General features: G+C 36.8%; 1 protein-coding gene across 2 annotated transcripts in view; it reads right to left on the bottom strand.

Moving 5' to 3' along the window:
- LOC103033741 (glutamate receptor ionotropic, kainate 5) overlaps window positions 1-13,116 on the bottom strand; it is a 239,690-nt gene that overhangs the window by 22,399 nt on the left and 204,175 nt on the right. For both annotated transcript variants that reach the window (XM_049476212.1, XM_049476214.1), the window contains exons 14-15: window positions 12,452-12,565; window positions 44-153 (exon numbers count right to left, since the gene is read on the bottom strand). In XM_049476212.1, coding sequence (XP_049332169.1) covers window positions 44-153; window positions 12,452-12,565 — 224 coding nt within the window. The remainder of the gene's footprint in view (window positions 1-43; window positions 154-12,451; window positions 12,566-13,116) is intronic.

The raw sequence follows: 13,116 nt of genomic DNA, 5'->3' as shown, positions 1-13,116 counted from the left end.
AGAAACTTTTGAACAGTGATATCAAAGTGTCTGTGGGGGTTACCTGGCAGCCAGGAAGAGAACGCAGCTAACGGCAAGGTAGGCTAAGAGCATGAAGAGCCAGACAGCGGGAGAGAACGGATCCAGGAAGGAGAAGTACCCCGGCTTCCTGCCCTGTGGAGAAAGCAAAATAAGCAACCAGGTTCACTCGCTGAAAGCAGATGTTTGTATTGGTGAAGCCAGGGCTTTATATTTTACCTCAGAATCAAAGAAGCCCACACCCTAGAGGCTTGAGTTTATTAAAAGTACAATTATCTATTTAATGTTTTGGGATGGAGTGCTCCAAACAACATTAAAATATAGTTTTATTGCTTCCGCACACAAATGAGGCGGCGAAAATATTCAGTTAATTTTATATTTGTTTATCTATTTAATTTGCAAGCTGGATCTCTGCTGAGATTTGATTAATCCTTTATTAATTCACAGTATGTGACTGCACTCACGAATAAAATTCAATCTTCAGTCAGTGAGTTCATGTCCACCGGCTGGGAGGTGTTATCTTGTTGTATTCTACTGTTGGCAACATTCTCCCACCTTATATATACCATCTATACTGTATAATAGCAATGCTGTACTAAAAACATAGTTTAGCAGTAAGATTAGCATCATTAGCATGCATTTCTAGCTTATTGTTTATTATATAATGTAAAGCTCCAGTAGTTTTTTTTTATGGGCTGGTAGGGGCACACTAGGGGGCAGTGTCACCTCAAAGAATGATGGGTGAAGGGTATAAGCTAAAAAAAAAAAGAGAAAAATAGAGAGAATTTCATTTTACAAGCATCAGATTCAGACTCAGTTTTGCCTTTTATAGAATGAAAATGTTGAACATGTACTGGATATTAAATATAAGGTATAGTATTTGATCTCTGTGTAAAAATATGGCAAAACTATGCTTATTATCTTGCTATTTTAATCAAGAAAAAGGAAGAAAAAAAAATCAAGAAATTGCTTCCACAAGATTGTGCTGAGATTTGTTTTGTTTTGATGAAAACATGATGCTCTATGAGCTCTAAAAACAAGCTCTTTGTAATATTGAGGTGTCATGAATTGTTTGCACTATATAAGGCACACTTAAAATCCTTTAATTTTCCTAAAAATCATCAGTGCACCTTATAATATGGTGCGCCTTAAGTAGGTTACGAATTTTACCAGTCAGATTGTAAGGAGCAGTAAAGCCACTCTGCTGTAGTACAGCATTATAAAGGAGTTTCTGTGAAGTTTCTCTAGCACAGACGCTATTATTAGCGTTAGCCGCTAACCGCAGTGCTAGTTCTTTCTCCGTTCAGAGGTGAGTATATTGGACTGTAGTCTGTGTGTTTACTGTGTTAAAACAAGCTATGTGGAACGAACCGCTAGCTGAAAGTGCCCTGGTTTACTGGAACACTTAGTGTTCCTCAGTGTAGCGCTGTTGGGCAGCATTTACTAGCGCTAAGCACTGCTAAACACGGTTAGCACTGCTGCTAACTGCGGCTAGCGTTGCTGCAAAAATGTTCTTTCTTTCAAAACAAAAAGAATAACAGTTTTATTTCTTAGGTGCCTTATAATTAAGTGTGCTTTATGTATGAAAATAGACCAGGAAATAGACGTTCACTGATAAAATCTACATGTAATCTACATGTTTCTTAATAACTGAAAATAAGGTGATTTTTTTTATTTATTATCCTTTCTTACTGGCATTACTTTTTCTCTCTATTTTTAGTCATTTTATTAAATTATTATATTTTACTTATATTATCTGTTATAATTTTTTTTTTTATTACTAGTCATTTATTTGTTAGGTTATTATTACTGTTTTACTAGGTTATTGTTCTATTCTACCTTATTGGTTCTTGTTCACCTGTCTGTGTATGTACAGCACTTGTACCTGCATTTCAATGTATGAAAGATGTAATTAAGTATTTGAAACACCTACATAGAATGAGAAGTACACTTCAACTGTGAGAGAAAATTACATTATATGTTTTTTTTAAATAAGTAATTTGCATTGTATTGCATTGAATAAGTATTTGATACAATAGGCAAACAGAATTAATACTTGGTACATTACTTTGTTTGTAATGGCTAAGTTCAAACATCTCCTGTAGTTACTGATCAAGTTTGCACACAGTGCAGCTGGAATTTTGGGCCACTCCTCCACATACAGATCTTTCATGTTTCATGTCTCTGGGCAACATTCTGTTCAACGTTCCAGCTCCCTACAAAGATTTTCTATTGGGTTCAGGACTGGAAACTGGCTAGGCCACTCCAGGACATTAAAATGCTTCTTCAAGGCCTGGACCATAAACTGTAAAAATCAAAACAACTTAGTTTTTTTTTTTACTTTTATATGAGCTAAAGGCAATTTACAGCAAATACTTTCAAAGTTCTGTAATACTACATATAATATTTAACACAATCTTTCACGTCTTTGGCAAAATGTTAACGTTAATTAGAACCTAAAGACCTATCCCTTCTGGCAAAGCCATTTACCAAGACAATCATGAGCTAAAACACTGAAGTAAACAATCAGGACTAATATGGAACGCACCTGTTCAATATAAATCTAAGAAGTTTAGGTCTGGCTTTATGCCTGTATGCCTAGATTTTGTTCCAGAGTATCCAGTGCTCTACTGAATGTACAAGCACAGAAAGGTAAAGACAGTAGTCAATCTTGAGTGGCTGCCCTGCTGAATCTTTACTGTCTAGGTCTTAAAATATCAAAAATTATATAATTTATTTTATGTACACTGATGTGCCAAATGTCAGTATGGCTTTGGGATAGCAGTATGTAGATTCATAATAAAGTATTATCTCCATGACAGTGCTCACCTTGGGAATGCTTTTACCTGTATAAGTTTTGAGGGGTTATGAGGTGTCATAATTTAAATGAAGTTTGAGCGAGTCTGACTCCCACCTGACAGTGGGAGTCAGATAGAAGGGACACCGCATTTCTAAAGTTGTGAAGGCCTTTAACTTTCTTCAGTCCTGTAATCTTGTGTTACATGTTACCAGGAATACATGTTTGAAGGCATTATTACCACCCACAGTGGACAGTGCAGTGGGTGGTAATTATCATGACCAGCAACTCCTGGCTAGAACTGTCTGTGCGAACAGACAAGCATCTCATATGGGATTCATGTCATGCAGTTCAGTGCTGTGTTCTTTAGCTTCTGGCATTTCAGTGTATCTTAGATATTTTCTGTATAGTTAATAATATAGAAAGGAGAGTCATCGTACAGAATCAGCATGTACTGATTTTGACAAACTGCTGTAAACTAAAAAAAAAAAACCACAGGGGTGCACACCAGGCATCCTAAAGGCAGATGACTGGACAAAGTAATTACACTGACAACTCACTGGACATTGTTGCCTCTATGATGCTTTGCATTATATCATTATATCAACACTTATAACACTTTATTAGTGAATGTATTTATTTGTTTAGAAGCTGCTAAGCCAGGCCTTATATATACTTTTATATACTGAATACACAATAAAACTGAATACACAATTTTCCTCGGTTTGACTTCCCATTACTCCAAATTGCTACAGTAGTATTGCTTGATACTTATGTACTTAATAGTATAGAAATACTTTGTTGACAATTTAATGTTTTCATTTGATAACAGTTTAATTTTCTGGGTTTATAGGACTAAAATTTAGGAAAAACAGGCATTTTTTCTAAGTTTGACCTCCCATTACTCCAAAATGCTACAGTAGTATTGCTTAATATTTAAGTATTGAATAAAATGGAAAGGCTTCCTCAACAAAGTATTGGTGTCATTTGATAACAGTTTGATTTGCTAGGTTTATAGGACTTCAAATTCGGGTTTATGCAAAAACAAACAGCATTTCTCGACTTCACATTACTCCAAATTGCTACAGTAGTATCGCTTGATACTTATGTATTTATTAGTATAGAAAGGCTTCTTCAAGAATTTAATGATGTCATTTGATAACAGTTTGATTTGCTGGTTTTATAGGACTCAAAATTTGGGCTTATACAAAACTAAATACACAATATTCCTAGGTTTGACTTACCATTACTCCAAAATGCTACAGTAATATAACCTGGTACTTATGTCAATATTAACATTGGAAAGCTTCTTCAAGAAATTAACGGCATCATTTGATTTACTGGTTTTATAGGACTCCAAAATTGGGATTATGCAAAACCGAATAGACAATTTTTCATGGTTTAACTTCCCATTAATCCAAAATGCTACATTATTATCACTTGATACTAATAGTATGGGAAGGATTCCACAAGGATTTAATGATGTAATTTGATAACAGTTTGATTTCCTGGCATCCATAAAGTAAACTTAATTAAAAGAGCACCAAAAGTGCTGAACAAAGCACCAAACAAAAGACTAACAAACATAAACACTACATAAACACTGCACTAAATTTGAATCAGCAGTGCTTCATGCAATGGGACTGCAATTTATCCAAATCAGGTAATGGCCCCTTCAGAATGGTTTTAGTGTGCCCTCATCAAAGTTAAGGCCTAAATAACACTGAACCACAGTGGAAACTCCAGGAATAAACAGTTCATTCGCAAAAACAAAATGTCCCAGTTTTGCAGGGACTCTGTGGAGATATAAGTGACCGATCAATAGCCACAAAAAAGCTGCAGTCACTACGACTAAATGTGACCTAAGCTGTTTCTGGGAAAATGGAAGCGATTGCTTTTGCGCTTGAGTTCACTGGCGCTTGCTTAGCTTAAATAAATAATCAAGCTGAAAATTAGTGTTATACGCTCACTTAGGTTCAGGTTCCGAAAACATTCTCTGTCAGATAAGCAAAAATGTAATACACCCTGGCAGTCTGCTGCCACTGGTCTGGGATACATGTTTATCTAATGTGCTTGTAATTATACATGAATAAATGTGGACTTTTACTTTGGGTTATTTTTAAGGTTTGAAATGCCTCTTTAGTTGTAAATAAATAATTTTATTATTTAGACATTCTTCACTAAAGCATCCGATCAAATGCCAATCTATAACCAAAAGAAAAGATGGGGACAAAATTGTTTTAGGGTTAAAAATAGAGGTGCACTAATATTTCTACGCTGATTGTAACAACCACTTTTTATCATGTTGAGGCATATACCAATACCAATACAATGGGCAGAAAATGTCAGTGAAAACCTTTTAAATTACTAAGGGTTTTGCACTGGTTACTGATAAATATAGTGTATACATTAGTCACAATTATAGACAAACACGATTTTTTATTAAAAGCCTCATTTCAGTAATTTAAAAATGCATAGTTGTGTTCTCTAGGATGAATGAATGCCATATAAGTCAATTTTTGTATTAAAATAAAAAAGAAAGGGCTCCGCTGTTTCTGCAAAAGGCTACTATACCATACTAAACAATATATTTCTTATTAATAGCTGAAATATGTTCTTTTGAAATTGTGATACATACCAGTCCTGCTTACATTTTACATTTCATAGCCTTCAAAAAACACTTTTATTGTGATTATGTCTGCCTCTGCAGCACCCTATCAAGTTCAACTGTGCTATAGGCGAGGGTGATGTGTCTGTGCACTTTGGTCAAATTTGAGCTGAGGGTGGACTCAGCTAAATTTAGGGGGTTTACTTAACCTCTAAATGGAAAAAAAAAAAAAAAAACTTTATGTAGACATATATATCAGATGTTCATACATGGAACCGGTTATAACTAAGCGAAAACACATAAGAGGAGCTATAACGTGTAATATTGGCACTGCTGTGCATGAACCTTTATTATTGCAATTATACCTCAGTTCCATTATCACTGTTTATTGAAAGATTTTAAGTTAAAGAGGACGAGAAAATATGATCCGTTTGGTTATTTAAACTCGGTGAGTTAAAACAGTTCCATTGCTGCTGTGTTTTTTGCTGCGCTGTTTGCTACATTGTTGCTAGGTTACCTGTATGTGGCAGAGTAATACATGGAGGGCTTCGGTTACGGTGCATTACCGGCTGATAACAGCACTCATAGAACTCAAAAACTTCTACTCCAGCACCATTGAGGGCTTCCTTACAGGAAACCTGGTAGCCTGGTTTGGGAACAGCACTAAGCAGGACAGACGGACTCTGCAGAGAGTGGTGCGCTCCTCAGAGCGCATCATGCGTGGACGCTCCCTGACTTGCAGACTATCTACAACAAGCGGTGTTTGTCCAAAGCCCAGAAGATGGTGAAAGACCTTAGTCATCCTAACAACGAACTTTTTGCTCTGTTGCCGTCTGGAAAGCTGTTTCGCTCTCTATGATCAAAGACGGAAAGGATGAGACTGAGTTTCTTTCCTCAGGCTATTCGGACACTAAACCAGGCTAAACCATAAAACACATAACTCACTGGACTTTCACACCACTTACCTCACCTCTCAGCACTTTACTTTATTTGCTCTTTTGCACAGCACCTTGTTGCTCAATTTGTTGCACTTTTGTCGTATGGTTGACTAGTGTACAGAACAGTTGTTCAAAGCATTTAACTGCATGGTGTACTGTGTATAACTATGTGTGTGACAAATAAACTCTGAAACTGAAACTAGAACGTCTCTCATCCAATCACCTTGCAGGGGCAGAACTAACTGTGGTATAATGGTAGAAGGAAAGTTCTTCAAGGATAGATACATCAGTGTATGGGGGGATATTATTAGGGTTCAAGCACCTATTGTTTTTGCTATCATTTTTCGTCTTATTATTATTCTTTTTCCTGTGCAGCCTAAACTGTAAGTCGTAGAGACATAAAACTTGGTAGGTAGATGTAGGATCTGTGCATTTCGGTAGACAACAAAAATAGCACCAAATGGTCAATGAGTGGTGCTATAAACAAACAAAAAAAATCATATTTCACATTTTGCTCAATAATTCCAGAACCATAAGACATACATTCAAAATCCTATATTTGCTGGATTCCTTGGGTCAATACCTACAACCTTTCATTTTGGACTATGTATTTCTGCCCACTTTTACTAATTTGCATAATATGCAAAACATACTTTTGCAAACTAGTCATAGGAATTGTGACCAATCCTGACATGTTTGGTATCAAAATACTCGTGAGAGCATGGGCTTCAATATTCATTTGTAAACAATATGTCCAACATATGCAAATTAGTCCTTCCGGATATATGCCCCATTCACTCCAACAGTTAAATCTGGAACACTGTTTCTCAGCAACCGTGCAACCTAGCTAGCTGAAACTTTGCATACATAATCTATCATACATACTTTTGTCTAAATGTGACAGAGTGTTTTAAAATGTATTAGAACCTCTTACACATCACCATCCTATGCTCTGGTAGGCACCCTCGTGCCAGTTGGTGCTTGAACCCGCTGATTGCCGCTTGCAGCTATATTTATTATTATTATTACTTTTGCTATAGCAGTAGAGTTCCTGTCTCAGCAGTCTACTATAGTTGGGGTGGTGGTGCTATCCACTCCAGAGCTCGCAAACATAAATAAATATGCCCAACTCTAGTCTCTATAAGTGTGACACAAGTTATAATAATATAGACATAAAGTATTAATGTGTGATGTGCACTGGGACTTGCTGACTGAGCAGTATGACTGGGAGCCTCAGCAGCACGTGTATGAATCCAGGATGTGTTCGCAGATATATTAGTGCTGGTGGGCTGTAGTGTGATTCACAGGGCAGATTGTCAGGAATCTGCATTGTTACTGTGAGTAGTAGTGGGTGTACTGTAGGTTATACTGGCTACGAGTACTGGCATGTAACCAGCACACCAGGCAGCTTTTAGCTCACATTCAGCCAAGTGTGCCTACTGTTACAGTAGGTGTAGTAAATGATCATTATGAAAAGAAGCGGATTTAGTTACATCTGCGCTAAAGACTTGCCAGAAATGTTTTTTTTTTTTTTTACAATGTGTGTACCTGACTCTCATTGACACTATCACAGACATTTTATACGATCTGTTCTTCTGTTCTACTGAAAATAACTACGAAATGCCTTCAGTGAACAGAGTCAGACTGACTGTGATAGGACAGTTCCCTTTTGCACAAATTGTCTTTTCCCTTAAAAAGTTCCTGTTTTTCTAGTTAATAATATATATAGTACGAATAAACTGCCATTTCAGCTCTGCTTCCCCCAGTTAGTGTTTTAAACATCATTCTACTAAGAACTGGAAACTTTTTTTGTGTGTGTTCCTAGAGCTTATTGCTGAGAAATGTAAAAATGGCCACCACTTTCCTGCCTAATTTACCCCAACCAAGCAAAACATTATCACCACCTCCTTGTTTTTACATCTATTGTCTGTTTTGTCAGCAGCACTGATCATACAGTCCCCTCCTAAAAGTATTGGAACAGTAAGACCTTTATTTTGGAAAGTCCTGAAGAAGAAAGTAATCACTGGTGAACTATGTAACAGGTAGACAATGAAAATTCACAACAGTTAATGACAGAAACATTGTGCATGCTGTATAGAAAAACCCTAACAAACAACTGCCAAACAAATGAAAATATTGCAATTTAGAGCATTTATTTGCAGAAAATGAGAAATGGCTGAAATGACAAAAAAAAAAAGATACTAAGCTTTCAGACCTCAAATTATGCAAAGAAAACAAGTTCATATTCATAAAGAGTTCAGAAACCGGTATTTGGTGGAATAATCCTGGTTTTTAATCACATGCAGTTTTTATGCATCTTGGCATGTTCTCCTCCACCAGTCTTACACACTGCTTTTGGATAATTTTGTGCCACTCCTGGTGCAGAAATGCAAGCAGTTCAGCTTGGTTTGATGGTTTGTGATCATCCATCTTCCTCTTGATTATATTCCAGAGGTTATTTTATTTGGTAAAATGAAAAACTTTTTTTTAGGTGGTTTCTTATTTTAAAAATATCTTTTTAACCTTTAAATTAAAACTCATCTGCTGGTATCTGATCGCTTTACTGTAGCTTTTCTTGGTAAAGTCCATAATGGTTCTGGGATATTGTATAGTGATGTATGGAAGGGGTTTATTAATATCATAACTAATACAGTTATATGCACATAACTGCAAACACAACAGCAGCAACAGCAGCACTGGTGTTGAGGCACTGAATTATAAATCAAATGAATGTACCACTTCATGTCTGCATGGGTTATCAGGGCAGAGTGGATTATATGGGACATGTATTCACTGGTGTGTAAGAGGTAAAAGGTCATAATGACCAGCTATAATTGGTCGCTAGAGTGGCAAAGTGAAATAATTGGCACAGAAATGAGAGAGAAAAAAAGAGAGATAGAGAGATTTTTTGCCTGTATCCCACATGCACTCTGAATTTGCACACGCAGAATGAGAGATATAGAGAGATGATAGAGCTTCTACCTTATTCTGCAGCTCAACACTGTCTCACTAGCAAGGCTGTGTCTATTGGAAATACATATTCATGCGCCATATCTTACTGAAAACACACCGAACAGTGCGAGATATCTTTGTGCCTCTGCTAAAGGGACTAGGGTGTGAAATGGAGCTTTGTACGTTCTGCTGTGAAAGCTTGGCACCATAGCAAGCCCCCTCCCCCTTAACGCTAAGAATGCTAACAGTAGCACTTTCTGAACGTTGCAAAGTCAGTGTGTGTAATGCACTTACACTTCCACCCCAGGAGCAATCATGGAGTGAGTACACAGAGCTCTGGCAAACCTGCTTTTAAATACAGCTAGAGTGCAGAAACCCCTACTGACTCCAGCTACAGTCAGAGAGGTGGTTCTGAGGTCACTCTGGGCAAAAAGGGAAGAGGATCCAAAATCGACATACTTTTAAAACATACATTATAGAGCTCTAGAAATTATGTGGACAAAGCAACATTATAGTAAACACATGTATAGTAATTAATCATGGAAAAAAATCTGGAAATTAATGTTTTTTTTATGCCAATTAACCATGTTCATTAGTGTACAGAGCCTGGTGGCGTATTAGCGTATTAGTTCTATCTGGCAACGTAAAAACATGGCATAGATTACTTTTTATTCATGTTCAAAGATGGATTAAATCTCATAACTAACTCTCACTACCCCTCTCTCTCTTAAAGCTTCCATTTAAAAACCATATTAAAATAAAGTAAAAATAGTCATACACATTTTATTCATTTTAATCAAATTTTTAAGATATATAATCAAGTGGAAGAAGGATGATCACAAGCCATCAAACCAAGCTGAACTGCTTGCATTTTTGCACCAGGAGTGCAGGCATAAAGTTATCCAAAAGCAGTGTGTAAGACTGGTGGAGGTGAACATGATGCCAAGATGCATGAAAACTATCATTAAAAACCAGCGTTATTACAACAAATATTGATTTCTGAACTCTTAAAACTTTATGAATATAAACTTGTTTTCTTTGCATTATTTGAGGTCTGAAAGCGCGGCATCTTTTTTGTTATTTCAGCCATTTCTTATTTTCTGCAAATAAATGCTCTAAATGATAACATTTTTATTCGGAATTTGAGAGAAATGTTGTCTGTAGTTTATAGAATAATACAACACTGTTCATTTTACTCAAACATATACCTATAAATAGCAAAAGCAAGCAGAGAAACTGATTCATAAACTGAATTGGCCTCTTAATTTTTTTTCCAGAGCTGTATATGAAAAGTAAAGATTTCTTTTGTTTTTACTCAGATCATGCCATAGCATCTCAGTCAGACTTTGACTAGTCCACTTTTTTAAGACATTCAGAGGTGGACTTGTTTGTGTGCTTTGGATCATTGTCCTGCTGCAGATCCAAGTACATCTGAGCTTGAGTTCACACCTTCCAAACGTTTTTCACATCAGTCCAAAGAATATTTACCCAAAGTTCTGGGGACGATCAAGATGTTTTTGGCAAATGTGAGATGGGCCATTGTGTTTTTTTTTTGTTCAGCAGTGTTTTTTGCCTTGGAACTCTCCCATAGATACTATTTTTGCCCAATCTCTTTCTTCTTATTATTGAATCTTTAACACTGACCTTAACTGAAGCAAGTAAGACCTGCAGTTTTTTAAATGTTGTTCTGGGTTCTTTTAGGACCTCCTGGATGAGTTGTCCATGCCCTTTTGGAATAATTTTGGTTGGCCAGCCACTCCTGTGAAGGTTCACCAGTGTTCCATGTTTTTACCATTTGTGAATAATACCTCTCACTGTGGTTCACTGGAGTCCCAAAGCTTTAGAAATAACTTTGTAACATGGTTGACCTGGTCCTTTTCATGTATTCAAAACATCAACTTGGCTCTTCATTACTCAAGTGTTTTATTAATTGCTCCGATTACTGCTTAGAACTATGATATTTAATCCCTTATTTAAAGGAGAAATCTGAGGAAAGCAGAAAAAGATTAATCATTGCTCACCAACCTGAACTGGTTACACAAATGGGTTGACCTTCTCTATTGCGTCCAGAAAATATGACTCAAAAAGTGCAGAATAATAATACAGCAAGTCACAGAGAACTCCAGTGTACCATATATGGACCAATAAGCCTCTGTTGAATTGAGTAAGGTCAAAGTTGATAAGCCTACCACCTGAAAAAAAAAAACACTGAATAAAAATACTGTTCACAAAGAGAACACTGCCCACCTTTAGTTAGCTCAACACCACATAGATAAAACTGAGAAATTACATTTGTGCCAGCATCTTAACATCTTAGTGTCACTTACTGAAATGTGTTAGTGCTAAAAGATGTACATGCTGTACGCCTGATATAGATTAGATTTAAACTGTGTCGCATTATATAATTTGTGATTATTTCAGTATTATGTTTTAAGCAATAAAAATAATCATACTGTGGCATGTTGGTATTCTGTTCTAAAATCAGTGTATTTTGTTTTTTGTTTTGCTGTGAAACTTTAAGGGTATTTATCATATAATTTTTTAGGTTTGCAGTTATATGCACACATCAAATATTCTAAAATTATATATTGTTATTCTTTGTTACATTATTTTTGGTAAAATTATTCATATTTTATACAAAATCAGACATAAGCAGTAGAAATTTATCATTTTCACTGCTGACCAGAACTGGCTAGCATTGCTAATCGTGGCTGGGGAGCACTACTAATTGTGTCTGGACTGCGCCACTAACCGGGGTTGGCTAGCATCACTAACCGGGTCTGGCTAGTGCCGCTAACCAGGGCTGACTAGCATTCCTAACCATGGCTGGCGAGCACAGCTAACCGGCACTGGCTAGCGCAGCTAACTGGGTCTGACTAGCATTGATAACTTGGTTTGGCTAGCGCAGCTAACTGGGTCTGGCTATCATTGCTAACCAGGGCTGGCTAAGCCCTTGCTAACTGTGACTAGCGCTCACCCTTGGACAAAATACGGGTTTTCTAAGCCTATCATACAGTAAAACCTTATCTGTGTTAGCATTTATCACAGTATCCCTGTACCTGACCTGAAAAAAGAAAAAATGCATTCAGTACAATAAACACACACACACACAACCACACAACCACTCGGGTCTCTTACTATGTGGACGCGGTAGAGAATACTGATGCCCAGTGTCATGAAGGGTTTAGAGAAGTCTATGACCTTCTCCCTCTCTGAGGTGATGGTAAAGCCTGCTACAGCCAGATCAGCTTTCTGAGAGAGAGAGAGAGAGAGAGAGAGAGAGAGAGAGAGAGAGAGAGAAAGAGAGAGAGAGAGAGAGAAAGAGAGAATAAAAAAAGAGGGGGGGGGGCAAATGAGAACAAAGGAGAGGCACTCTTATTCAATTAAAATACTCATTACAAGAAATTTACATGAACAAAAATGAACCACTTAACCCTCCAAATCTGACCTATTAAGTTTTCTCTCTGAAAAATGTACTTCACTTAATCTGATTATCACGAGCTTCCATTACTTTGTCCACACTGGTCTGAATACAAACTTCAATTAGATCAGTTTTTGAATCAATTCTGGGAGAACACCTCTGCTGCTCCTGGTCAAAAAATGACCAGTCCACTATATTAAGCATATAAAACTGAGTTTATGTACATGATCATACATCAGATGGACACAACTCATCCCCTGCACCCTTACATGCAGGTGTGTTCAGTGGGTTTATGATGTTTATGATGGTTAAATGGGGGAGGAGAGTATTCTTAAAAGAATATCTTGATTGTAAGATTTGGGATTATTGTGGATTTTTCCCC

Source organism: Astyanax mexicanus, chromosome 3, assembly GCF_023375975.1.
Source record: "Astyanax mexicanus isolate ESR-SI-001 chromosome 3, AstMex3_surface, whole genome shotgun sequence".
Classification (NCBI taxonomy): domain Eukaryota; kingdom Metazoa; phylum Chordata; class Actinopteri; order Characiformes; family Acestrorhamphidae; genus Astyanax; species Astyanax mexicanus.
Note: the sequence above shows the minus strand (reverse complement) of the source record. Positions and strands in the feature narration are given on the sequence as shown.